This window comes from Triturus cristatus, chromosome 5_2 (assembly GCF_964204655.1).
Source record: "Triturus cristatus chromosome 5_2, aTriCri1.1, whole genome shotgun sequence".
Lineage (NCBI taxonomy): Eukaryota > Metazoa > Chordata > Amphibia > Caudata > Salamandridae > Triturus > Triturus cristatus.
In genome coordinates, this window is record NC_140588.1 from 540,217,419 (window position 1) to 540,245,325 (window position 27,907).

The 27,907-nt window shown below is 45.8% G+C and overlaps 1 protein-coding gene across 1 annotated transcript in view; it reads left to right on the forward strand.

Moving 5' to 3' along the window:
- Positions 1-27,907, forward strand: part of FBXL2 (F-box and leucine rich repeat protein 2) — a 393,398-nt gene that overhangs the window by 135,799 nt on the left and 229,692 nt on the right. Inside the window, exons 5-7 of the mRNA XM_085607622.1 lie at positions 5,125-5,219; positions 19,359-19,427; positions 19,512-19,607. Of these exons, the coding sequence (XP_085463748.1) occupies positions 5,125-5,219; positions 19,359-19,427; positions 19,512-19,607 (260 nt within the window). The remainder of the gene's footprint in view (positions 1-5,124; positions 5,220-19,358; positions 19,428-19,511; positions 19,608-27,907) is intronic.

A 27,907-nucleotide genomic window follows, 5' to 3' on the forward strand; every position in this document is an offset into this window, starting at 1 on the left:
TACCTCCCCGTGCCAAGGACACTTTCCCAGCCGGCCGGCCTGATGTAGCGTCTTCGGCATGAAGAAAAATACAATCCTTCGATAAGGGCCGGTCTGAACCGGTTCTCTCCAAGCGAATAACACCTCATAACTAAAACATCCCCTGTAACCTAGAAACATCTCAAGCTGCTGGAGCAGAAAGAAAGATGGAGTCTCCCCCGTTTGAGGCCTACCAGGCCTGAATTCAACACGGCTCCATGAAATACCCTCACTACAGGGCAGGTTATCCCTAAGACTAACGAATCTATCCCCTAGGATATGTGCGCAAGCCCTAATCTATGGGGAAGAACACAGGATCATGTCGAAGTGCCTAGTAAATAGACTTCATTCACTACTCTAACCCTTAGGCTTGAATGGTAATAGACTGAAGTCACCCTAATCACCCATCAACACAATAGGGCCGGGAAAATCGAGCAGTACAGTAGTGAATTTGTAAAGTGCAGGAATCACCCCGAGGGAGTATCTCCGCGCTGTCGAAGAGAAAGAGTCAGACCGGCACGAGCTACCACAACTTAGGCTATGAACAATTCCATCTTCAGGAGTTTCCTCAAGCGAATGAAACTGGAGCATTTGCGCAAGTTCTCTGGCAGGGTGTTCCAGTGTTTCGGAGTCAGATAGGCAACAGTTTTGCCTCCTTATCGTATTTTTCTAAAGAGCGGAACCACTAGCAGCCCCTTACCTTCCGACCTGAGACGACGATTTGGACAATACATTTTGAACTTGTCTGCCAGATAGCTTGGGCTCGCACCATAAAGAGCTTTATGGGTGAGACAATAGAGCTTACATTTTATTCTCTGGAGAATAGGGAGCCAGTGGAGAAGTTTCAACAATGGCCCAGGGGAAGTGCCGGGTGGTTTCTTGAGGGCCGGCGTGCGGCCACATTCTGGACAATCTACTAGGCAGTGATTCGTTCACGGCTGCCAAGGGAGCATTGCAATAGTCCAGGCAACCAATGATTAAAGCCTGAATGAAGGTTCTGCGTACAGAAAGGTGCAGCCATAAGAACACTTTACGCAGAAGACTCCAAGTATGGTAGCAGGTCCCTACAGTGGACAAGATTTGTTCCTTCATAGATAGCTGTGCATCCAGCCGGATTTTTGGCCACAGAGGTGGGAGAGGGAGAAGGGCCCAGCACTGTCGGCCACCACTCAGGGGACCAGGCGGTATGTGCCGTGCCAAACAGCAAGATTTCTGTCTTTGTCGCATTTAGCTGTAAGAAGAGCTCCGTCATCCACTCTGATATGGCTAATATGCCCTTAGCAAAACGCTGATCATCAACTTTGTGTCTTTGTCAAAGGACAGGAGTAGTTGTGTGTCATCTGCCAAGGAGAATGGCGTAAAGCCATACTCCCGGATGACTTTAGCAGGGGGGAGAGGGGGGGATTTTAACTCTGTTCTCCATGAGTATTTGCTGTTTTCGCATTGTGGATATTTCGGGGTTAATTTTGCCCATTGTACTAAGTGTTTCCTTGCAATTACTGTGCGTGACATTAATCTCTATTTTGTTGCTGACAGACTGTTATCCTTCTAGGTTTCGATATACTGTGTGTGTGTCACCTTTTAGGTGGATTAGTGTGTGTGCAGACTATTGCCCTTTTAAGTTGAATATAATGTGCATGTCACCCCTTAGGTTAGATGAATTAGTGTTCGTCCCACAGATCTCTTATCCAGCATTAGTTGATTGATTGTGCGTGTCATTGCACATTTCAGATCTTAGTCTGAAGCCATCAAGCACACCTGTTCTTTTTCATCAGTAACACTAATCTCAAACCCCAAGTTAGTAAGCATGTCACCGACAGCAACACTCCTTACATCTTATTTCTTCTGTAGTACACCAAATTGGTGTGCATGTCACTGACAACAACATGCCTTAAATCTTCTCTTCCTCTGTACCCCAATTCTTCACTTGCTCTGTAACATCACTAATTAGTGAGTGTGTCACCAACAGCTACACTCTCCTCAGATGATTACAGACCGGCCCTAGTGAGCGCATTAGGAGAGCACGTCACAGAACCTGTCCTATTTAGTGAGCATGTCACTGAGAAGGCTTCAGGCCTTGACTGTGCTTGATCCTCCTTGGATGATCACAGACAGGCCCCAGTGAGCGCATTAGGTTACCGTTTGATAGAACCTTTCATATTTAGCGAGCATGTCACTGAGCATGCTTCAGATCTTGTCTGAGTTTGATCCTCCTTGGATGATTACAGACAGACCCAAGTGAGCGTGTTAAGTGAGCATGCCATAGAACCTGCCGTATTTAGTGAACGTGTCACTGAGCACACTTCAAAGGTTCTCCATCAACGTGCATGCATCAAGACGTGCCGGCTTCTGATCCAGTCATATTTTAGTGTGCATGTCACTGAGCATGCTTCAGGTCTTGTCTCTGCTTAATTCCCGCTCTGCCTCCCAGTCTTCTGCCAGGGTCAAAAGTTCACCGCCAACGTACGGCGTCTTCCCCAATCAAGGCTGCAAAACATGAAATAAACACACAGACTCGATGCGGCCCAATGCGGCCCAACTTTAAGTTGATACAAATTATCTCAGTTCAGAAGGATACAATGTTTCGCATGAGGCCCATATATAGAGTCGCAGTCATGCCGACCTCACTGCCATCTTAAGACTTGAGATGTCTTCTAATAATGGATACCAGTTCTCCAGTGTTTAAAAGCATTTAGTTTCAAAAATATTAATTATTTCCAAGTTTTCCAACTCTTTTTTTTGGGCTTAGCCGCCTGCCCCCCAAACACAGAGTCGCAGCTACGCCGGCTCATTTACCATCTTGAAGCAAGCCGCACAGTCAAGCACCAGATGGATGCAATCTCTCAATGCAGCCAAAGAGTATCACCATTTTTCCAATTTTTTAAGTGATACAGTTTCAGAAATGTTAATTATTTACCAGTTTTCAACTTTTGGGGTGCTGCTCCTGCCACCTGCACACAGAGTCGCAGCTAAGCTGGCCCTGCCGAGTTGAGCTAGCCTGTCCATCATCTTGAATCAAACTGTGCAGTCAAGCACCTGAGGGCTACAATATCTCGATGCGACCAATGAATGTCACTCACCACCTCGTTGGTCTTCAGATGAATGCAAACTAATTTAGTGCCTGCTATCCACCACATGCCAATCTTAGAGTCGTGGTCAAGCCGGGCCTGACGCAATCTTATGGTTTAATCGCAGCTACACAGGACATGGCAACAAACGTGGGCCTGTTCTTTGAAGGCGTGTTTGTCCTCACAAACACAGTCAACAATGCACCCACAGTTCCTGGGCACGATGCTGCTCCCAAGTGGGCAATTCAGATGATGGGTGGTGGAGTTAGACCAGTTTTCTTTTTAAGTTGCCACTAATGGCACATTTTTTGAAAGGTTTACTGCATTTGTTCCCTCCACCTCGTTCATTGTTTCTCAGTTGAATTTAAATATTCTGTTCACTTTTCTCATGGCATCCTCATTGATGCAGATGTAGTTTCTAATTCGATTTTAGACTCTGAATGCTGTCTTTTTAGTGGCAATGGCCTATGCCAGCAGGGATGGTAAACTTCAACCCCCCTTTTATTTGGACCTCTATTCATGGTACTGTGCCCAGAGAAAACGGTTCTTCTCATCTGCCCATCTTTTCACATAGGCCAGTCCATTATTCTTTCAACTTTCTTCCCTCCTTCTCATCCCACCAGACCTTGACTGGTTTATAGAATCATATTGACCTTCATCGGCATGGCTAAATGGATGATTGGCTCTTTGAGGGCTTCTCAAGGAAGGCAAGGACGTACCCAAATGCACCATTTCCTATTGGGTTATCCTCTGTATAAAGATGTACTACGACTTGACAAGAAAGACCCTCTGCAAGGTATTTCAGCTCAGTCACCGAGTACCATGGCGCTTCTATGGCTCTCATGAAGGGTGTCTAGTTTGCTGACTTCTGCCCTGAAGACCACATGGCCATCCTTACATAATTTTAGTAACAGTTACTGCCTCATAGTCCAAGCACGCAGTGATCGATACTTTTGGCAACAGTGTGCTGCTTGATAGATAGATGGCTGGCTCTTTGAGAGCTTCACAGGAGCCAAAAAAAGGCAAGATGGTGACCAAATACACCATTTCATATTGGGTGCTCCTCCTTGTACAGATCCACTATTCCTTGACCAAGAAACCATCTGCAGTGTATTTGTTCTCACACCCCTAGTGCTATGGCTGCTTCCATGGCTCTCAAGAGAGGCGCCCCAGAAGCTGATGTTTGCTTGGCGGCCATATGGTCTTCTTTACATAATTTTGCTAAATGTTACTGCGTCACAGCCTAACACACCTTGATGGATACTCTTCCAATGGTGTGCTGCATGGCAAAAGCATATTATGCAGACACCTACCATTGCAGGTTACATTTATAGGTTGTCTTTTCATATTCCCCCTAACATTACTTGCCAGGTTTGATCAGATAAGAACTGGAGGGTGTGATATGAAGCCAGAAAGGTTGTGGGAGCTCAGCAGTAACATTAATTATTATATTATATTGGCACACAGTGAATTAAAAGATCAGTCCCCCAGCATGAATAAGTGGTAACCCCAGTCATTTGCATTCTGAGACTGACCTATTAAAATGGGGTATTAATAGGGGAGAGCCCCGCATGATCAAGAGCTGTATGTACTGTCTCGCCATGTGTACCTTTTTGGGTACCCTGTATTAAGCCTTACCCAACCAGACCTTTCTCACTCACTCCTGCTTTTCCCTCTCTGCCTCCGATAATGTCAACTCCCTCACTGAAGTAACTTAAGAAAAACAATCCGGCCATAACATAAACCTAGGAAGGAAACATCCATGATTCTGGACTTGTGTTGGATTTGAAGGTCAGCAGTCTGATATCTCATGCCAGACTCATGGTCTGGAGATATCACACTCCCGGAGGTTGAGTGAAAGGTAACTCCATTAGTGTCAGCTGGGTGAAATTTTTGAAGTGATGCCCAACTTTTAATGATGTGTCTTACATATGTAGGCCATAAAGGCATGATTTATTTATAATATTGATTACAAACCTGTTACAAGAAAGAACCAGGGTTTTAAACTTTCAACTCTATTTTTTGTGTATGATGCAAGGGTCGTGTGGTGGAAAATATTTCCAGGCGCTGCAGTGGCTTCCTGAGACAACTAAGTTTGAGAGGATGTCTTGGTGTTGGAGATGCTGCTTTAAAGTAAGTACAAAGGGACATTATTTGACTATTCTGTCATTAGCACCTTTGCCAAAAACCATAATGTGTAAACCATGTTTCTCTTTTTCAAAACAATTAATGTGTAATTATGTGCGATAAACACAATAAGCACATCCATGCCACATAAATCATGAGCAAAATGAAAATCCATGGTGTTTAACCACGCAAGAAAGCAAAGGTAGAAAGAATACTAAGGAATGTAATGAACAAACGTTCAGGCTCAAGCAAAGAGTTCATGAAGAGAAAATAGAACAGCTCTTCTGGTGTACAGAAACCGTGAATTAAAGATTTAATTGTTGGGATCCAAGTAAAAAGATCAAAGATAATTGCAGCCTATCATAGGAGAATGGGTTCAATCATGATTGGGAGGGAAGGTTTTCTTCAAGATAAAAATGTCTAGAGGTCAAGAATTTCTATAGCATAATTCCTTTTTAGGATTGCCTTGTTGGGAGTTCATAGAGCATAATTGTTTAAAAAGGAAAGAAATATCAGGTTAGTCGCCTTGTCTTTGTCCCACTATCATAGCACCTTTTAGGACTGACCTATATACAACTTTAATTATTATCTAGACTTGTTGAAAATGGCAAAAATAAATACAAACTCATTAATAATAACAGTACTACTGAGAAAGGGTTTTGGGTGAGTAGGGGCGGCGTGCAATTCCTCTTGTCTGGTCAATAGGATATGCTTTTTGGAGTTGAGGACAACTGTTTTTCAAATGTATTTTGTCCAGTGGACGAGTAGTCCCATTGTCTAAGGCACAAACTCTTTGGCTTCCAGTTGACAGTACCACAATGTATTTGTGGGACTGAAGATTGTCTGCACTAAGCCAAGATTTATATTCATTTGTATATTTGGTTTAACTTTGAATATATGATTTATTAATGCAAGGCCTTTCCTATTAGAACAGTAGCTCAAAGGGAATGAAGTGAGCTTGAAGCTCTGCTTGCATTACTGGCTGTGGGTCTCATGTAAAAACTTGTACACGTTAGCAAAATGTAACAATTTGAGACCATTAAAAATGCTCCCATAACACTCACTGACTTTATGCAAATGCTTGAAACATATGATTTCTGATTGTTTGCATACGTTTTGTTTTGAAAGTTAACAAATTGCATCTTGAAAAAAATTATTGTTCAACTTAAAATAACATTTCTCTGGGACATCATTTACTAATAGGTGCTTGATGAATGCCTGCAGTTAAAAAAAGATTAATAATGGAGAAGTTCTGGGCAACATAAAAATGCATTGGGGACACCAGTCTTTATGCAGTCTGTGACCTTTCATTGTTGCTGATTTCTGACTTTCCAGAATTCACAAGAGTTTATGGAAGTAAGCCTGTAACTCCTAGTAAAACCTTGAAAATTCCCTTTTTGCATGATCAGATATGTGTATAGTTCCCCATGTCAAAATATGCAAAGCAATTGCAAATTCACTTGTTAAAACTTTTTCTTTTTCTCTAGGGGTACATTTTATGCCCCATGGAGAAATTCCTTTTGCTACTCTCCCATTTTCCAGCTCCTTATTAGGAGTACATTTCTGACCCTTTCCAGGGTGGGGAGACATTGGGGAGGAGTTGGTGAATACCCTTAAGCATGTACGTTTGTAAGTGTGTGGAAAGTCACCCGCATTCAAGTTGGTGAGCGTGTGGAATATCTCCAGCACCCCTGCCTTCTACTGCCGCGTCCCGCCTACTTCTAGCCTAGCTAGAACCCATACCCAGACATAACATGAGCCCTGGCTTTATCAGAGAGACTATCATCAGAGCTCCGATGTAATGAGAAAACTCTTAAATTGTCGCCTCACTCATGACAGCAAAAGGGACAATAGCATTATTTTACGGACACGTAGACTTCTGAAGTATGCTGTCCTCTGGCAAATGAGGAATTCTTGGGCCTCCTTTAGTCCTTGCTTGAAGTGTCATCCTCATTTTGAATGCGCCTACAGTTAGTATGAATCGTGTGTGGCAATGAACCAGTACCCTTCAGCCATTGCCTCCGAAGCCAATGCCATTCACATTTGGACCAGCCTATGGGAAAGCTACTAATTAGTTGGGTTACCAGCAACATGAATAACTCAGTCTTGTTCATCAGTACTGCTTTCCACACCCGGAAGGATTAAGTCCCAAGCTTCAAATAATTTCCTCTCAAGAGTCCTAGCCTAATCGCCCCTGTATGTTGGCAGGGGAGTTTGTGCCGCTCAGCACCACAACCTGCTTCACAATGCTCGCAGAGGGTCTGTGAGGCCAATGTTTGAGGTGGCGGGGATGTTGAAACAATATTTGAACATTCAGGGGTAATCCACAGCCATCTAAAACCTTTAATCCTCGCTCATCTTGAAGTTGTCTTGAATTGTCCTAGAGTAATCCACACTCATCTAAAAGTTATCATGAAATCAACCTAGAGTAATTCTCACTCCTCGTGGAGTTCTCATGAAATCATCCTAGTGTAATCCACACTCATCCTTAAGTTGTCAGTGACAAATTCCTGGAGTAGTAGATCATCATTATGCACATTCAAATGAAGTAATCAGGACACCATCCTGGAGTAGTTTGTGTGGTGACTAGTCATCTCATTTAAATATTTTGTCGTATACACATACTCCAGAATGGTTTGTGATGACTTCCCCAGCTAATTACAGTTTACTGGAGGACGGAGTCATCCGATAACTTTAGAATGACTCCAGGATGATCTTACTTTTTGACTTGGGGACACACCATGTCACTTGAAAAGGTGACAGGAACCAGAGTCTCATCTATTGAAGGTGTAGAATGTGCGGTGCTACCGGGGCCCAGAGGCAGGAGGGTCTGTTTCTGCACTGCACTTGATGCTGTTGTCTTTCGGCCTTGAAGCGCTGCTTTGTGCAGGCCAGGCTCTGTAATGTGCTTCATTCAGACTCATTTTGTGTACTGAAATGGGCAGAGTAAGCTGTTCTCAGGCGCTGTATTAGATTAGCTGTTTCTGTGGTGTATGACTATGTGTACAGGGCAGCAGCAGATACGTGTTCAGAACTATAAAGACTGGAATGTGGATTTGAACGGAAAAAAGTGTTAGAGGCAAATGCTGAGGTGATTTTTGTACACTTAAAAGCACCTGACCCTCAAAATACTATCGGCGTTTGTTTACTCAAGTCCTAAAAAAATAAGTGGGGTGACTAACCAGGCTAAGCAGTATACAAGTGAGATCATGTCTCGTGCCATCACAGCGCATGATATCATGACGCGTGACATTCCTTGTGACATCACATGAAGTGACCTCACTGAAAGTGACATCACAAGAAGGTACATCAGATATTAAGACCTCAATATCCGGTATAATATGAGTACTTTTAAGCCTATTATGAGATTTAACAAATTAGATTTGGCATTGAAGTTGTGCCAAAAAAGTGGCACAATCCCGACCCAAAATCTGGCCATCAACTAATACATTTATTTTTTTAAACACTGCCACAAAGAAATTAGCAACAAGAAGAAGCATGGTAGTAGATCTATTATGCTGAATTGGTTGCAAAGTCTACATTCTAAAATATTTATCTGAAAGAGACACGTTAGTGATAGATTCCTTACCTTAGAATATCCCCAGGCGTCCGACTGGATCCGGAAAGTTTTACTTAGCAGTACCCCTGCGCGTCAGTAGGTGGTGTTGTGCGGCTCCACGTCCGTCACTGGCGTCGTAAGTGCCGAGATGACGCCACAGAGAGTACTTAGGCGCCACCTATGCGCGCTGACGTCAGTTCTTTCTTTTTCCGCTCCAGCAAGCGCAGATCCGATTGAGCATGTACCTTAGTCACTTTTTGACTACTATTTTGAGACTTTTTGTCTCCTCTTCTTTCTCCTGTTGCATGTAGGGATGCCCGGCTTTAAGTCCTGTGGGGCCTGTCGCCGGAATATGTCAGTGGCGGACCCCCTCCATGTTTGCCTCTACTGCCTGGAGACTGCTCATGACTCCTGGGAATGCCGTGCCATGGCCCCCAAGGCCATGCGGGAGCGGCATCGGAAGTTGCTGGAGGTCCGGCATTCGTCACGCCGTCGCTCCGGGTCTAGGAGCCGCTTCCAGGACCGCTCGCGGGATCCAAGTCTTCACCCTCGGATTCCGGTAAGTGACGCCATAAAAGGAAGTCGAAGAAGCGTGTTCGCTTTCCGACGTCCCCCTGTCGCTCCCCGGAGTCGGACGCGGGGGACAGGGGCTTCGCCCCGGCAGCTCCTCTGGAGCCTGGGAGTCCCACGCCTACCCGCCATACCCGTGTCCGTCGGCGACTCCCGAACAGGTGCAAGAATTCCTTGATACCATGGACCGCCTTTTTAGGCCTCGGGTTCCCAACGGCGCGCCTTCGGGCCCCGCGGTCCCGTGTCCAGATCCTGTTGGCCCGGCTGCTCCGCCACCGGCGCCAGCCCCGGCGCCATAGGATCCTGCTCCAGCTGCGCCGCACTGGGTGCCGTTTATTCCTCCCTTGCCCCGGTTCCAGGACCATTTTGTTCCGACCTGGGATCCGCATTGGGAGACAGCGCCGGTCCGACCCCGGCCGGTGCCGTTCTCGGCGCCGTTCCCAACACCACTTGTCCCTTTTCCGGCTTTGCCGCCGCGACCTGCACCCTCTACGCCAGAGGTGGACGACGACTGGGAAGGGTCCGAGGACCCTCTTGACCGGCAATGTGACTCCGAGCAGGATTAGGTGGACGACTTGGAGGAGGCGGGTGACCTTGATGTCTCGTCGGACCCGAGGTTCACCTCTCCCCCGCCTATGATGGAGGAAGGTGCCTCCTACACGATGGTCCTCCATAGGCGGCTGAGGTCCTTAATCTTGACCTCCCCACTGTGGCCCTCAAGACCAACCTCCTCACCGAGGTGCTCCAGACGGCGTCGACCTCGTCGGAGCCGTTACTTCCCTTCAATGACGCCCTTACCGACGTCCTCATGGGCACTTGGTCGAGGCTGGCCACGCGGGCCCCGGTGGATAAGAACATCGCCAGGCGCCACCGGCCGGCGCCTGGTGGCCCCGCTTTTTTGACGACTCACCCTACGCCTGAGAGCCTGGTCATTCAGGCTTCGACGTCACAGAGTGCTTTTTCTACGGCCCCGCCGGATAAGGACTCTAAGCGGTTGGATCAGTTTGGGAAGTGGTTGTTCTCTTTGGCCAGCTTGGGGCTGAGGTCAGTGAACACCGCCTGCCTGTTGGGCCGCTACTCCCACGCAGTGTGGGATGCCGTTGCTCAGGTGTTGCCTCAGTGTCCTGAGGAGGTGCAGACTGTCCTTTCTCCGGCAATTGCTGAGGGTAAGGATGCGGCTATGTTCACCATTCGGTGTGGGTTGGACACCGCTGACTCATTGGGCAGGGCGATTTCTACAACTGTGGCGTTGCGGTGACACGCCTGGTTGCGTTCGACTGGGTTCTCGCCCGATGTCCAGAGCTCACTCAAGGACATGCCTTTCGATGGCACCCACCTGTTTGGTGACAAGGCTGACATTGCCCTGGAGCGCTTTAAGGATTTGCGGGCTACGGGCAAGTTTTTCTACCAAGAGCTCGGCCTCTCTGGGTTTTCGTTCCTTTCGAGGCCACGGTAGAGGCAGTCAGGCGTGCCCATCCCCTAAGCCTGGGCAGACCCAGCACCAGCGCGGCCGGTGTCGCGGTTTCCGCAGGGGCGGGTCGGGGAATCAGCGTGCGGGTCCATCCATCTCCACCCCCCCTGCTTCCGCCTCCAAACCTTCCTAATCTGAGCTTCGGGGAGCACCCAACACCGGTGGGTGGCAGGATCCGCCACCACCTCCCTCACTGGCGCGACATTACATCAGACAGATGGGTGCCCCAGATCATCTGTCACGGGTACTCCCTCCCCTTTCTGTCCTCCCCTCCTGCCATGCCACCTCGGTGCCACCGCATGTCGGGGGATCATTTGACTCTTCTCCCCCAGGAAGTCACGGCCCTCTTGGCCAAGGGGGCCATTAAGTGCGTCCCTGGCCCGGAAGTAGGGAGTGGGTGTTATTCCCACTACTTTCTGGTCCCCAAGAAGGACAAAGGGGGTCTGCGTCCTATCTTGGACCTCCGGGACGTCAGTCGCTTCCTCCGGGAGGACAAGTTCAAGATGCTGACTCTGGCTCAGGTCTTAGCTGCCCTCGACCCTGGAGACTGGATGGTAGCTTTGGACTTGCAGGACACATATTTTCACATTCCCGTCCTGCCGGCCCACTGGTGTTACCTGCGGTTCACGGTAGGCCACGAGCATTTTCAATTTGCTGTGCTCCCCTTCGGCCTTACCAGTGCCCCTCGGGTGTTCACGAAAGTGATGGCAGTGGTCGCAGCTCATCTGCGCAGGTCAGGGGTGTCCGTCTTCCCCTACCACGACGACTGGTTGTTAAAGGCGGGCTCGCCCCAGACAGTCGTCACCCACCTTCAGACTACGGCCGGCCTCCTGCATTTGTTGGGGTTCTCCCTCAACGTGCCGAAGTCGCACCTGAGTCCCTCTCAGAAGCTCCCCTTCATTGGAGCGGTTCTGGATTCGACACTGTTTTGGGTTTATCCTCCCGAACAGCAAGTCCGGGATATTCAGGCTATGATTCCGATCTTTCAGCCTCTGTCCCGGGTTTCAGTCAGGATGACCCTCCGGCTTCTGGGCCTGATGGCCTCCTGCATCCTGCTGGTGACACATGCCAGACGGCATATGCGGGCTCTGCAGTGGGACCTGAAGTTCCAGTGGGCGCAACATCAGGGCAACCTGTCCGATCATGTCCAGATCTCGGAGGGCACTGCACAGCAGTTGCAGTGGTGGCTCACGAATCGCAATTGGGTCCGTGGCAGATCCCTCTCCCTTCCCCAACCGGAGCACACAGTGGTGTCGGATGCGTCCCTCCTGGGATGGGGAGGCCACTTGGGAGAGGCGGAGATCAGAGGCCTCTGGTCTCCGGCGGAGTCCCGACTCCATATCAACCTTTTGGAGCTTTGGGCGATCCGGTTTGCACTGAAGGCATTCCTTCCCTCTATCCGGGGAGGTGTGGTGCAGGTGTTCACGGACAACACCACCGCCATGTGGTATTGCAACAAACAGGACGGGGTGGGGTCCTGGACCCTATGTCAGGAGGCTCTGCGCCTCTGGACGTGGCTGGAACATCAAGGCATTAGCTTGGTGGTTCAACACCTAGCAGGTTCTCCGAACGCCAGGGCGGACGAACTCAGCCGCCGGTGCTTGATGGATCACAAATGGCGTCTGAACTCGGCCATGGTGCAAGATCTCTTTCGGCAGTGGGGAGAGCCTTGGTTAGATCTATTCACCACCGAAGAGAACGTGCAATGTCGTGAGTTCTGCACATTGGAATTTCCAAGGCGGCACTCGCTCAGCAACGCTTTTCGTCACGAGTGGAGTTGCAGTCTGTTGTACGCCTTTCTACCTATACCAATTCTGCCCAGAGTGCTGAAGAAGATTTGGCGCGACCGGGCCCAAGTCATCCTTGTGGCTCCGGATTGGGCACGAAGATACTAGTATCCTGAGCTACTCAGCATGGCGATCGATCCCCCGATCCATCTGCCTCTTCGGGAGGATCTTCTGTCACAGCAGCAGGGACGGTTCTCCACCCGAACCTGTCCAGCCTCCACCTCCATGCGTGGTGATTGAGCGGCGACAGTTGACAGCTTTCGATCTTTCTTCCGAAGTCTGTGATGTCATTCTGGCAGCCAGGCGTCCCTCCACTAAAACGGTATACGCCTGCAAGTGGAACAAGTTTGTTGCATGGTGCACAGCAAAGGCTGTGGATCCCCTTTCTGTCCCTCTTTCTGAAGTTCTTTTGTTTCTTCTTTCCTTGGCCCAGCAGGGCTCTGCTCTCGGCACTATCAAAGGTTATCTTTCGGCCATCTCTGCCTTTTTGAGGCTTCCAGATCAGGCTTCTCTTTTTAAATCCCCGGTTGTTAACCGTTTTCTTAAGGGCATTATGCACACGTTTCCTCCCGTGCCATTCATCCTGCCTCAATGGGACTTGAATCTCGATTTGACCTATCTGATGTGCGCTCCTTTCGAGCCCCTTCATACCTGTCCTTTGCATCTTCTTACTCTTAAGACCGCTTTCCTGGTTGCTATCACCTCGGCCAGGAGAGTGAGTGAGCTCCAGGCTCTTTCTTCCAAACCTCCTTTCCTTTCTGTTCATCTGGGCAAGGTTGTGTTAAGGACCTGTCCTTCTTTTCTGCCAAAGGTGGTCACGCCCTTCCACATCGAGCAGACCATCACTTTGCCTACCTTCTTTCCGCCTCCACATCCTTCAAGGGAGGAAGAGAGACTCCACTGTCTGGACCCAAAACATGCGCTTACCTTCTATCTCAAGCGTACACGGCAGTTCAGGGTGGATGACCAGCTTTTTGTTGGCTATGTGGGCGCCAAAAAAGGTTGGACAGTGCACAAACGGACTATCTCTCGGTGGGTCGTTCTGTGCACCAAAGCATGTTACTCTTTGGCTTAGAAGGAGCCTCCTGTGGGGCTGCGTGCCCATTCTTTCTCAGACCCACCACGGGGTTGGAATTGCTGGGGTATCTATTCTAAGGTAAGGAATCTATCACTAACGTGTCTCTTTCAGATGCACAAGTTACTACTTGTGTAACGATATATCTGTAAGAGACATTAGTTATTGATAGATTCCTTACCACCCCACCAATCCTCCCCGCTCTGCGAACTGGTTACTAGGGTTAAGGTCATCCCTCTTAGGGCCCTAGTTTTCTGCACCAATGGTCAGTATCGTGCATGGCTCTGCGTTCCTGGCGCGGAAAGTCATGTACAGAACTGACGTCAGTGCGCCTAGGTGGCGCCCAAGTACTCTCTGTGGCGTCATCTCGGCGCTTACGACGCCAGTGATGGACGCGGAGCCGTACGACGCCAACTACTGACACGCAGGGGTACTGCTAAGCAAAACTTTCCGGATCCAGTCTGACGCCTGGGGATATTCTAAGGTAAGAAATCTATCGCTAACTAATGTCTCTTACAGCTATATCATTACACAAGTAGTAACTTGTGCGATTGGGTTAAGGCATCTGCTGTGAAGGTGGCCAGTAAATCTCAGGGAATAGTAATAATAGTGAGATGGCTCTGGTGGTTAATGCAGTTGCTGGAGAGATCTCTGTTTTGTAAAGTCTCCGTTTTTAATCAGAGTAGTAGAGAAGGTAAATATGTCTCCTGCAAAGCACATCATCTAACACGCAGATGACAGATTTTTAATTTATTTTATGTAGGTAGTAAAGTGGGTTACTGCTTTTAACACAGAGATCCTTTTGTTAACTGCAGTTCATAAATTGTAATCCTTCTAAAAGATCACAGTGAGGTATGAAGGACATATGACTCCTACACCTTGTAACCCTCACTGTCTCATGTAACTCATCTTGTGCATTGATTTAGAAATGCACATGATTTATTGTCAATGTATAATGTGTATGTTACGTAAAGAGCTCCGACACCCTGCATTGGGTTGCATAGCGCCATAAAATAAATAAAATAGTGCTATTGAAATTATTTGTGTAAATACTTGGACAGACCAACACACCTGATATTCTGACATTGCATGCACCTATTATATGCAGGGACTGAACAAAGGCAAAAGCTGCCTCTCTTAAGTACTTGTGAAGAGATAACAAGCTGTGTGCCTTTGTTTCCCCTCTGTGGCATTTTCATTTAAGTGAGGTTCCAGGCCGCCTCCAGTCAGGATATTCCAACAAAAGGAGGCCTGATGGCCCCTTAGCTTCGGCCCAGCTGCAGGTGATAAAAAACTCCCTCGCTGCGCTGCTGAATGTGTCCTGGTGTCTGGAAATGACACCGGCACAAGTTCAGCATATTTCTGTGGGCCCTAACTTGTTGGCGGGATGGGGGGGCGGTGTCCACCCTGTAAAAAGAGTGGGTGGACGCCGTGCACCTCCTGCTTGTACCCCCTACCTGTGGTAATGGGGAAATAATGTCTTGCGTGTTGAACGTACAATGCAATGACCATTGGTAAATGTATTACTGTTCTTCACTGAGTTTTCAACTGATTGTGATAAAAAGTTTAAAAATTAGGGCAGCACTTTAAATAGCAAAGAACAATGCATCTAAGGTTGCTCAAACACAGCTACATGAGCAGATTGATTTGGTCACATACTCTAAATAATTATCGCAAAATATTTCCATGTCACCATGCTAGGCCATATTAAACACAGAATTGTGACAGAAGTGTGAAATGCTGCTAAATGTACAAGTTTCATGTCTATGTCCACAATCAGCGGATACAATGTATGCCCAAACAGGAAACATAACTTTACCCTGTAAAGCATGTTTTCCAAACAGGAGGTGTCTGGTCCTCCTGTTGGGACATTAATTGTTAGAACAATTTATATTTCCTTAAAGAAATCTGAGGCTATGTGTTTAAGGGGATACACAATACCTGTACATGTACTTCAAGCCTTAGCCAAGGCCTCTCCAGGAATGGCACTGTAGGCCCATCTGACAAGGCAGCCAAATGACCTCAACAATGTCCTACACAAACCTTGTGCTTACGTCCAGCACCGGGTATAATGCAGGTCTACCAAGGCAAGTCTAAAGGGTATTAGAAGATACTGACCTAGGACGTCCTATGTCCTCGCCTATGGAATTCTGTGACCCCCAAAGCCCCAGCTCTCCTTCCTGGGGCAGTCATCGACGTACTGCCCTTCTGTGGATAAACAGCTGGTCAGGAGCGGTCAAGTCTGTTCTCAGGATCACATCTAGGCGAACATGCAGATTACAAGAGGGGTTTCATCGAGCTGCACTGCGAAATTTAGAAAAAGAATAAATGCAGAGAATGTGAGTGATTAGGACTTGAAATCGACAGTGTGGCCATATTATGGGTTAATGGATGAATGATTGAACATGTGTGAGCAAAATTAGCTCTGTGCAGATCTGGCAGGGTAGTAAGATGAAAGGGGTTGGTTAAATGCATCTGAGACAACGGGCAGGTAGGTGGATGCATGAGTGAAAGTGGGGAAACAAGGTCAATAAAATTTACAGTGATTGGGTTTCTAAATAGGAGAAATATTGACTATGTAGAAGAACAACTGGGAGGGTGAATGTCAGATGTATGGAATGGAAGAGAGACTGCTTGGAACAGTCCATGGAGTCAAGATAAATGAATTAATTGACGAGTGCTATTGGAAAGCAATAAATGATTAGACAGTCAGGAATTTAGATCACACTTCCTTTGCTCCCACAACCATGCCTGGGGGCATGCTTTTATGGCAGACAGGAGACCTTAACCAACTGTATATGGATAATTAATAGGATGTGGCATATTTACCTGCAGAAGGATCTGATAGCTGATGCGCTTCCATGAAAATTGAAAGGGAGGGCAGGTCTCCTGATCCTCGAACACCAGCAATGGTCGCCCTTTTGCATATTCTGTTAGGTTTATTGCTGGGAGAAACAGTTCCCTACTTATCTTATCTTTAGGGTCAATTTCAAATTATTTGTATTCAATCAGAGCTGAGCAGTGTCCCTGTCGTCTGGACAATAAGATGCGAGGAAGAGGAGGGAAAGCTGGCAGTGGGTGTAATCAAGTGTGCCATATCATGCGTGTCATCCTTAACCAGTCTTGGACTTTTATTGGCCAATCACAGTCTGTATGGTGGGACATGCTGGGCTAAAAATATAATAGGGTGATTTAGAATAGCATATAACCTTGTTAGTGATCACATTGAAATGGAATAATCCTTTTGATTACATTCAAAATTCTCTGTTATTAATGATTTGCTGCATTTACGATACATCTCCGCACGCACCCAAGGTATATTAGTAGTATGAAAAATTGTATAAGAAAGATGTTTTTTCCAATGCTTTGGTTAGTAGCTCATTAACAATATGTTGAAAAAGACTAATTATTTAATTCACATTTTATTATTATTATTATTATTATTATTACTGAGTTTTATATCGCGCCTGGTTACCCTTGGGCATCCCCGCGCTCTTCCAGAAAAAAAGACACCATAACACAAGACAGCGGCATTAGGCAGGGAACAAGTGGGTCTTTAAAAGTTTTCGAAAACGTAAAGTACTCGTTTCAGAGCGAAGGAATAACGGAAGGGAATTCCACAGAGTTGCAACATTTATGGAAAATCTTCTGCCGCCGGTCCTGGCCTTCCTCACTCTTGCAACTTGCAGCAGATGTTGGTGATCCGAGCGCAAGGTCCGAGGGGCCTTGTAGGGTTGAACCATCTCCCGTAGGATGGGGGGCCCTTTACCCTGCAGGATTTTGTGAGCCATGCAGAGTGCTTTAAAATTCACCCTCTCTCTGATAGGAAGCCAGTGAAGCACCTTAAGCGCCGGGCGGGCAGATTGACGCCTGGGAAGATCAGTCAGGAGCCTAGCAGCAGCATTTTGTACTTGCTGCAGTTTGTTTAAGGTTGTTTCTGGGGCCCCCAGGAACAGCGCATTGCTGAAATCCAACCGTGAGATGATGAGTCCCTGGATAAGCAGCCTCCTCGAGGCCATCGGGAGAAGAGGTAAGATCTTCCGGGCAGCCCGGAGCAGACCAAAGCACACGCCTGCTGTAATTTTAGCGTGTGTCCTAAAAGAGAGGTCCTGCTCCAGCCACACCCCCAAGCTCTTAATCTCCTGTTTGGGGGTGGGTGCCACTCCCAGGCAGCTGGGCCAACTGCTCGGTGAGAGGGAGGGAGGGGAGTTCCCCAGCATCATCAATTCGGTTTTCGAACCGTTAAGTTTGAGTGCTGAGCTGCACATCCACGTAAAGATCTGAGATAAACAGGTGTGCAGCCGGTCGGATTGGTTTGCCGACTGGGGAAGCCCTACCACCAGCTGGGTATCATCAGCGTAGCTGATGATCTTGATACCCAGTGGCAGCACCACACTCTCCAGTGGGGCCATATAGATGTTAAACAATGTAGGGCTCAACGATGAGCCCTGTGGCACACCACACTGGAGATGGACAGATGTTGATTTCTCCTGACCTTCCCAAACCTCAAACGTCCGGCCCTCCAAAAATGACGCAAACCATTTCAGGGCCTTCCCGGCAACCCCCGCCAGCCGTTGGAGTAACACCTGGTGGTCTACGGTGTCAAATGCCGCACTAAGGTCCAGGAGGATCACTGCCACCGATCCCCCTGAATCCAAAATGCTCCTGGCATTCTCCACGACTGCGAGCAGGGCAGTGTCCGTCCCCTGACCAGGGCGAAAACCCGTTTGGGAATCACCCAGGAGGGAATTGGATTCTAAAAAACCCGATAGACGCCTGTTCACGAGTTTCTCCGCCACCTTGCTAATGCCGGGGAGCAAAGAGATGGGCCTAAAATTAGCAAGGTCGGCGGGATCCAGGCTAGGTTTCTTCAAAAGGGCCTTGACAACCGCTCCCTTCCAGCTGGGGGGCACCACTCCTTTGGAGAAAGAAAGATTTATAAGGTCAGTCACAGGGCCACCGATGATAGAGGCGACCTGCTTCAGGTATTTCATCGGTACAGGGTCTCTCGGTGACCCACTCTTCACAGTCGCCAGAACCCCGAGAGCTTCCTCCACTGTGACTAGGCCAAAGGAATCCAACTCCACTGCCCGTGGCCCGGGGCAAAGCTCCGGGCTGCCACCCGAGTGTGTCTCCTGGGCTAGCTGACGAAGAGATGCCAAGATGTTTTCAACTTTGGTCTTGAAGAAAGAAGCAAGTTCGAGACATTTCTCACGTTTGTTTAATGTTGCAAACAAATGTTACCAATCATGTTGGCAATGAGGCACAATTGTCATTCTGATCTGGCTTGTTTTATGCTATTCATAAACATAACTTCTGGTACCATACTGACCTCTAGTGGCTAAAATATATATTTGAAATTAAAGTAAGCTTTTTCCCATATATGATTTATTTGCATACTTTTTAAGAACAGGGTCTCTCGAGAAGGTGCCAGCATTGGAAGCATGAACCTTTAAAGAGTTAGGGTTGATAGTAATGTAACCGGTGCTGATGTAAAGCGCTCCAATAGGGTCGAGCCCGCGCTATGTAAAAGTGCAAAAATAAAAAAATTAAAGGGATATAAGTGAGAGGGTTTAAGACTAAGAGGGGTCGACGTAGGGGGGAGGGATGTGAGCTTTAGAGAAGGACGCAAATATCTGCAGTCATTAATGTCGATTCTATTTTGTTGTCTTTACTTCCATAGGACTTTTTCACAGAACTGTAAAAATATTGAATATTTAAATCTGAATGGATGCACAAAGATCACAGACAGGTAACTGGAAAATATCCTTCTTCATAAGATGTTTTACATTTGTACGTGCTTGGAAGGATTGTAAATCTGTTTGTTCTTTTGCAGCACGTGTTCGAGCCTTAGCAAATGTTGTTCAAAGCTGAAACTGCTGGATTTAACATCATGCGTTTTGATCACTAATTACTCTCTAAAGGCTTTAAGGTGAGGCTTTTAATATTTTCTGTCATTAAATACTGAGCCATTTAATTTGCACCTCGGGGTCAATTTTCAATCGAGACCCGTTAACAGGGCCGGACAGACCTTTTATTCCACTGGGCATTTCCCCGGTGGGTTGGAGCCCTTAGAGGCAGGCTTTGAAAGCCCGTGCCGGCTCTTGGTGCCTCTGTCACTTTCCCCAGCTCCCTTGTAGGAGGCGTGGTGTGGGATCAAGTGCAAGAGGAAGGGGGATGTAGAGTGGGAGCGATCAGAGAGGGAGAATAGAGAAAGGAGAGTTGGAGAGAGAATGGATGGAAAGCGAGGTTGCGGAGAAGACGAAGGGAAGTGAGCTGGTTTCAGCAAGTTTGCCAGGGCTGCTGTTGGATCCCTGGTCCGACCCTGCCCCTTAATTGCAGGTTTTCTCGTTTGCTGCATGGTTAATTTTGCTCATCACTTGCAAGATGTACATTTAACTTTTTCGGCTGCGTAGTTCATGATTGGAGAAATGATATAGAGAACAAACCATTTTGTACGAGTAGGCGTGTCTTACACCAGGCTTAAAAGTGACTCAATCTTGAATTTCCAGGATTAAGACAGACATGAACACAGTCCTATGGGAAATCCTGACTTGCTCCTGGAAACTGCCCCTTATAAAATATTTAGTTAATCAGGCCTAGACATCCAGGTGTATCTCGTACCTAAGCGAATAAGTACGCACTCGCACATAGAAATGTCTTGTTGATTCAGGCCCTAAGTTTGTCTGTATGTAATGGCATTTTAAAAAGTGCAGGCCTAGCTAAACAGTAATTAGGAGCTGCACGTGGCAATATGGCGGTGGACAAGCGCAACGGAGGAGCAGTTACAGATTGTTCACATTGATAGAGAAGGGAAAGGATTCAAAGGAGAGGAGTGACCCAGGGCCAGTGGACATGCACAGGTGATTATCAGTGGGGCCCGGTGAGGTGTTTCTTGAAGTGGTCGCTTGTCTGGACCTTTTCAAATTACAGAGGCTGCGGCAGGAGCCTCTCTAGAAGCGGGTGCTGTTCCAGTTCCTCCGTCGAGCGTGGGATATGTCATTATTTATTGTTTTTTTCTTTTCACACTTCATGATTTCAGTCTTGTTAATTTCCTGGCTCCTTGTATTACGTGGACTGTGCGAGCCCGGTCTGCTGATGTGTCGGTTCCTGCTGCCTGGTAGGCGAAGCGGTGGTTGCTCACAATGAAGGTCTGTAGGGGCAGGCGGTGCCTGTCTTTCAGACTGAGAGTGATGGTCCTTGATGATGCGGGTGGTGAACCACAGGATACCCTGCAGGGGGCAGTGAAAAAGGTAGGCACAGGCTTTATTTGTTGCATGGCATAGGTTCTAGGTCACTGCCCATCATTGTATTCAAAGGCATACGAAAAATGCAATTTATTTGCTCTTGACGCTTTTGACAACACTTTTCAAAAACCTTTATTGGGCACGAGCCTCATTTTGTATTCACATATTAGTTTTATTTATTTATTTAGTTTTATTTATTGGACTCCAGCATGATCCACCATTTGGGTTCCTCGCTTGAATAATGTAATTGCGCTCCATTAAGAATATAAAGAAATTTACAGTCGGATACCAGATGATTGGATTGGTCTGCTGTAAAGATCAAGACAACATTACATAGCATGGGTCTGCTTGTTAAAAAACAACATGCTTGAAAAGTTAACACCTGTGAGAAGATTAAAAGAAATGGATTTTCAGCAGATGTAAATGAGAGGAGTAAAGAAACTGTGCTTTAAGACTGACGCTGACATCTGTTTTCGATTGCAGGTAACGGTAGTGCTGTGCACGTGTCTCTTCTATCTTGAGGCATTGAGCTGCATTATTCCTGCTGTTCATCCTGGGTCTGAATCTCAGTAGTTGCAGTGATCACATGTTTCCACCTAAATAGCAAAACATCCTTTGGTTGGGCTTATCCCTTGGGTCGGCTTCCACTGATTCAGGAAGCCGCTGCTTGCCATCTTTGTACAACTCGCACAGTTGATTCTTCCTCTCCCCTTTTGCCATTGTTTCCTTTGCTTCCAGTTGGCAGTGGGATAAAATATAAAATTCTTTGTTTCTCAAAGCATTCTATCGTGTTTTGCTCTGGTCTTTCTGAAAGGCAAAGCTGCACCTCACTTACTTGATTTGTAATGTACTGACATGTTGCTAAGGGCACCGAGCAGCAAAAGTAGGAATAGAGTGGAAATGCACTGAATCATTTGGTTTTAAGCTGGTAACATGTTCAAGATAGTGAAGGTGGATCTTGCTAAGAAACTAAGGAAGGAGAATGGTTCTGGACCTATAAAAATGAGGCACTGGCGAAGATGTCTGAGTACTTCTCTTTTAGTCATGCTTTTCACCTGACAATCTCCCTCCTCATGGATGGTTTCCATTCTCTTCCAGAGCTTCTCTCAAATCTTCACCATAGTCTTTCTCTGGCCATCGGATAATGCTCAGGTTTCCATCTGCCTTTCATTTTCCAAACTCTTTCCCTTATTGTCTATTTCGGTTATTGCACCCTCAGCTCACAACTGTGCTGACTTATTTATCTAGTTTAAATGATGAGGCTTCCACAGCGATCAACCTTGTGTCATCCTCATTAGATTTTGTGCCCATGGTCTGAAGTTTATTCAGAAGCGGTTATCCTGTGTTTCAGTATTGTATGCCTCCTCATGGAGAACTTCCTCACACTTTGTCAATACTGACTTTTCACTCAGCTGAATCTCTCCTTCCAGCTGATTGCTACTTTGCGGTTGGTAGACCCTCTGAACCTGTATGAAATTACGTCTGACAATAATGACAGTCTAGACTCTCTAGCCACTTTGCTACCTCTACTCTAGTAGCCTTCTTCCCACTGCCTCGCGCCCTGCCGTCCCTGAATGTATGGTCATTGAACCCATGCGGGGGTGTTTTTCACTTTCAGTACTATGGAGCACCAGGAGCTGCATATTTTACATCTCTATGTAGGTTAAGCTGTGTTTCCCTCTTGAGCCTGATCTCTGGTGGTTCATTCACGGTTGGGGTGTCACCCAGCGGGTATGAGCTTACTTGGAGAGATTAAAGGCAAGTTGTACAGTAGTATGTTAATTATGAAGGAGACTGTTGAGCAGGTAGCCTGGAAGGCCAAGGGAAAGAGAGTCGCAGTAGGATCACCACCTTTTCTACAATCCGGCACAAAGGAAAAGGCAGAAAAGTGATGATTTTATGCATAAGGTGTATGTGAAAAATAGCAGGAAGAGGACATTTTTGTTGATCTGGGAGGGAGCCAGGGCCTGATGGCACCAGAAACCAATCTACGTAACATTACGTGCTGGAGTGGTTCAGGGGTCCCAGTTTTGAAGGCCACCAATCTGCAACCGCTATTTCGGCAGCATGCTTAAAGCAATCAAGATCTCAGTTTTGTATGTATTCATTTTCAAAGAATTTTGGGTCGTCCACATAACAGCGGCAATCAGGCAAAGCAGAAATTATTTCAACTGGATGACGAATTCTTTCTTGTCCAGGCACATGAGAATCTGAATTGGCATGTGTCATGAAAGAGAATCTGAAAGAGAAAATTAGGTGGATAAGGGAGACTTCATAGATATTGAGCAGGTTAGATGTAAGTGAAGAGCCTTGTGAGACTTCAGATGTATCGTCTAATAAAACGCTGGAGTAAAAGGAGGGAGAAGAACAGCTTGTAAGTGATCTTTGAAGTTATCCATAACCCAGTTTGAGGCATTACCCCTGATGCCTACTTGATAGAGGCGAGCCAACAGGATATGTTTCAACACCCTATTATTTTAAACACTGCTGACAGATTGAGCAACAACAGGGTGGCCATCATCCGTCATCAAGTAAAGATTGTCAGCAATAAATACAAGAGCACATTCAGTACAATGCAGAGGATGGAATCCGAATTGACCGAGATCTAAAATATATTTAGACTCGAGAAACAAAATTCAAAATACATTTCTTACTCGAGAATAATGAGAATGCGTAGCAAGGAAATGGGGTGAACATTTCTAAGTACAGCGAGAGGTGCACAAGCTTATTTTACTAGTAGCACTAACAAGGCCTGTTTACACCAACTAAGAATCCATCTGTGAGCTATAAAGAAATGACAGAAGTCGTTCAGAACAGGGCCAAGAATTTCTGAGAGGCAAGTTGAAGAAATTGTGTTGGGCAGGGATCGTGGATGTTGAATTTGATAGCATTGAAAATTTGAATGATCTGCTCTATGGTAGTGGGAGAAAATTGCTGTAGAAGAGGGACTGATGTAAGCGACAGGGGGAAGATTTGCCTGAACCAGAGGAGCAGATAAGAAAGTTCTAATTTTCAAAACGTTTTCCAAAAAACGCAGAGATGCTGGGTGGGTGGTACCGAGATACTGCAGCAAATATGATTCGTGAGGGAATTTATGATTCTAAAAATCTCTTTGAAAGGGTTACATGAGTTTGTAATATATGGTCCTTGTCGAAAGATGCAGGCACTATACAAATAGACTTTTTTTAAAGGAGCATAAAGCTGATTGATATTGATTAGGAGTAGGGGAGGTTTAAGACGACTTCCCAGCTTATTTCCATTCAAATTCTCTTGCCTTCTGCTCCTGATTAAACAAAGGGGTGGAGCAAGGTGAACAGTTGCACTTGGATGTTGACTAAGGAGCGATGATATCAAGGTTGGAGGAAAGTCAAGAGTTGACACTAGATGTCGCATGGTGGTATGAACAGAAGGTGGTGAAGGAGAATTGCAAAGTTATCCACAAGGGTGGAAGACAGTATCTTGTGCCAGGATCGTTTGGGGGCTGATAGAAAAGGAGGACATTTGTCGAAACAGACAGAGGTGGAAAGAGAAAATAAGAACAGACTAGCACAATTATCTGACTACAACAGCGGGATATGAGTGGAGACTTTTGTGTCATCTTATGAGGTGAATACCTTATCAAGGGTGTGGCCAGCATAGTGAGTGGGGCCAGTTACAATTCGAGTTAATGGAATGCCTACCCAAAATAGAAATTAAAAGAATGGAGAGTTTAGCATGATTAAAGCAGGTCAAGACATGAAACTTGAACTGTGAAGAATAAAAAGAATAAAGAATTATCCTAAACATTCTTATTCAGGTCTCCATGGAACTTCTTGTATTTTACTTAATGATAATAATGGCCTCAGTAAATTGATTTGTGTTTGGAAACAAGTGTGTGCTGATCATCTTCTTGCAAGACATGAAACTTGAGGGTCTCTTTTTAAGCTTCACAACCAGACTTGTAGCCATTTTTCTGTAGTTGTGGGGACATGGAGCTCTTTGTATCCAAGGAAAGTGGCTAAAGCATAGTCGTGCGCGGAGGCTTCATGAATCCATCACTCAGCGATGGAAAATATGTCAGAGAAGTCTTGTATGAAATGGAAAATATCCAGGCTATGTCTTTGCAGGGTGTGAGTATTAGTGAGGATATAAGCAAGATGTGGGGAGAAGTATACGCCTAGAAGCTTAGAGGTGAGAGGCAGATGACAATGAGGGGACTATGAAATAGGTGGGGGAGTGAGAGGGAAAGAGTGGTGGGTGAAATGAGGAAATGTAAGTAAACAATGTGGGGCTTTACTTTTAGTGGATAAGTCGTCTCAGCAATCTTACAGTTATTCGGAGGAGCACTTTTAGTTTTTAAAGGAATATGGTTATCCAATATATGAATACAACAAAGAAAGCAGGCACGGAAAAAGGGGAAACAGTAAAGAACAGAAAAGTAAAAGGAGGGAATGTTATTGGGGGAAATCATGAGGTGTCGATATGTGGCATAAATCTACTGTTGCAAAAAAGTAAATCCCCCCTTGATAGATATCAGTACTCTGGATGATTGATAGGGTAATTCAAGTGGTAACCTCAGAGTCAATCATAACTGATGCCTTCTACTTTGGTGCCTTGTTTCCGGTACATTCTAGGAATGTTTGTGCCACCTTAGGTTGTGAGAAAACAAAACATTTACTGCCCACTGACTTGTTTAGTCTTGCAAGACTCCACAGCTTTGGTGGTCAGATCCAACATGTTCTTTTGAAGCACCTAGAGTAATTTTCTGCATGAGAGTACCATAACCAGTTAACAAATTCTTTCCTCAATTATTTTTCAAGCATTGGTTTCGAACACTCTGCCATCCACATTTGGTGATGTTTGGAAGCAAGATGTTATGTAAAATATGCCTGCATCTCTTCAGTGACTGACTTCTTTGGTATCACTTGGTAGCCTCAATTTCTTATATTTATTGCTTATCTCATCTTATCTGGCATATCACCCTTGCCTATAAGTGACAGCTGTTGACATGTCAGTTTCTCATATTTGTTTGTGGCCTTGTGCCAAGTTTTCAGGTAGTTTCACCCACCTCAACTTTCCCCATCCTAAACTCCAGTTAAAGTGTCAACAACTTACATCAGACCCCTTTTATCTCCATCCTAGTTAAACTGTACTGGACAGCTGCTGACATCTCTACCTTGTTAAGCCTTTTAAGAAACAGTCTCCAGTGTTACCATCACTTCACACCGGTCACCTGATACAGATCCACCGTCCTCTTCACTGCCCAGAACCTCTTTCTTGTATAAATCATGTATGAATTAGGACAAACAAATCACTCTTCTTCTTCTTCTTCTTTTTAAGCATTTATTTACAGTTTTCAATAACCAAGTAGGTTTTTGCCTGAAACAAAATAAAATTACAAATAATGATGAAGAATGATAAGAGGAACAGATATACAGATGGACCATGTTACTAGTATTTATCACCAGTGTACTAAAACAATACAACTTATTCAGATATAACCCCCAAGATAAAAGTATTCTTCAAGTAAGAACTATTTGAAAATGTGCAGATCTCGCTATATCTCATTAGCCCCCCCAACACTTTTCCTTATAATGCATTTTCTCTCTATTAGGTCCCTTTAATGGCCCTAAGTAAAGCTCTAATGTGGGTTAACCGTGCCCATTAGTTAATTATTATTTCGCGACCACGTACAGATTCTGTGCATGGCCAGCTTTGCATTGTTGCTGTATGTGTTAAAAACCTTAATTAAAAAGAAAAAAAGGAAACGGTTCTACTCTGATGAGTAACTCATTACTTTATCTATATACATCCTCTGTGGCTTCCATTTCTATATATCTTGCCTCTTATTTACATTGTTTCAATGTATGCATTATGTCTCCTCCTGGGGTTGTAAGTGTAGCGTCCTCCCCACCCTGGGTGCCCGCTAATGACTACAGAACTCACGGAGTTCAGTATAACATGTCTTTATTCTTCTGCATGTAACCGCAAACTCAACATGCTAAACCTGCATTCACTCCGCTACGCTCTAACGCTTACATCACAGTTCTACAGAGTCCATCAGGAGCCGCAAGGGTTCTGTCATTGCTAACTCACCTGACACTACAGTAAACTTTGAACTTCGAAAAACTATTACTGTACCCTCCCAGTCTAACCAAAGGTAACATTTATAAATTCTTATGCTTTACAGTAAGATGACTGAGAAAGTCTCTGAATTCTCGACTGTTGAAAGGTGGGCAATTGTCATATTTTTAGAACTCAAGAAAACCTTTCGATGACTCTTTCTTGACTCATGACTGAGAGATGTTTTAGCAAAAAAAAACAGAAGTATTCATCAACAAACACCATCCGGTGATGTCCATTTTCTAGAGGACCGAAGAAGTCAATGCCAATTCTTTCCCATGCATGCTTTGACAACTTTGACTTGTTTAAGGTGTGTTGAGTGGTTTTCAATGAAAGGCAGTCGCATAGATGGCAAGCCTTCAATTATCTTTCAACTCTCCCGTCGAGATGAGGAAACCAGACTCGGTCTTGTAGAGTTCGTTTTGTGGCAACAATTCCACATTGTCCTCCATTGGCTACTTCAATTATCTGTTGTTGCAGACTCTCCTGAATAACAATTTTTTAACCTCTTTGAATAAGGCCTTCCTGAATTACAGACAGTTCATCTTTGACATTTTTAAACTTGTGGTACTCACTGTCACTTGTGAGAGGTCGAGTGTGCTAGCTCCGAGACTGATGTGCAATAATGTCTTTCAGTTTTACCATGTCACTATCTTGACTCGTGGCCATGACCATTTATTCCAACGAAATGGCAGCTGGTGTGCTGAATTTCACAATTAAATTTACATAGGCTTCAGCTGTCTTAAAAGGGGTACCATGGCACTGTAGAGGCACTCGTGAGAAGTAGTCGGCAGGGGTTTGATCTTTCCCTAGATGGTGCTCAATTGTGTAGTTGAATTCTTGTAATCGTAGAACCCAACCTTCAATGTGAGGAGGCATCTTG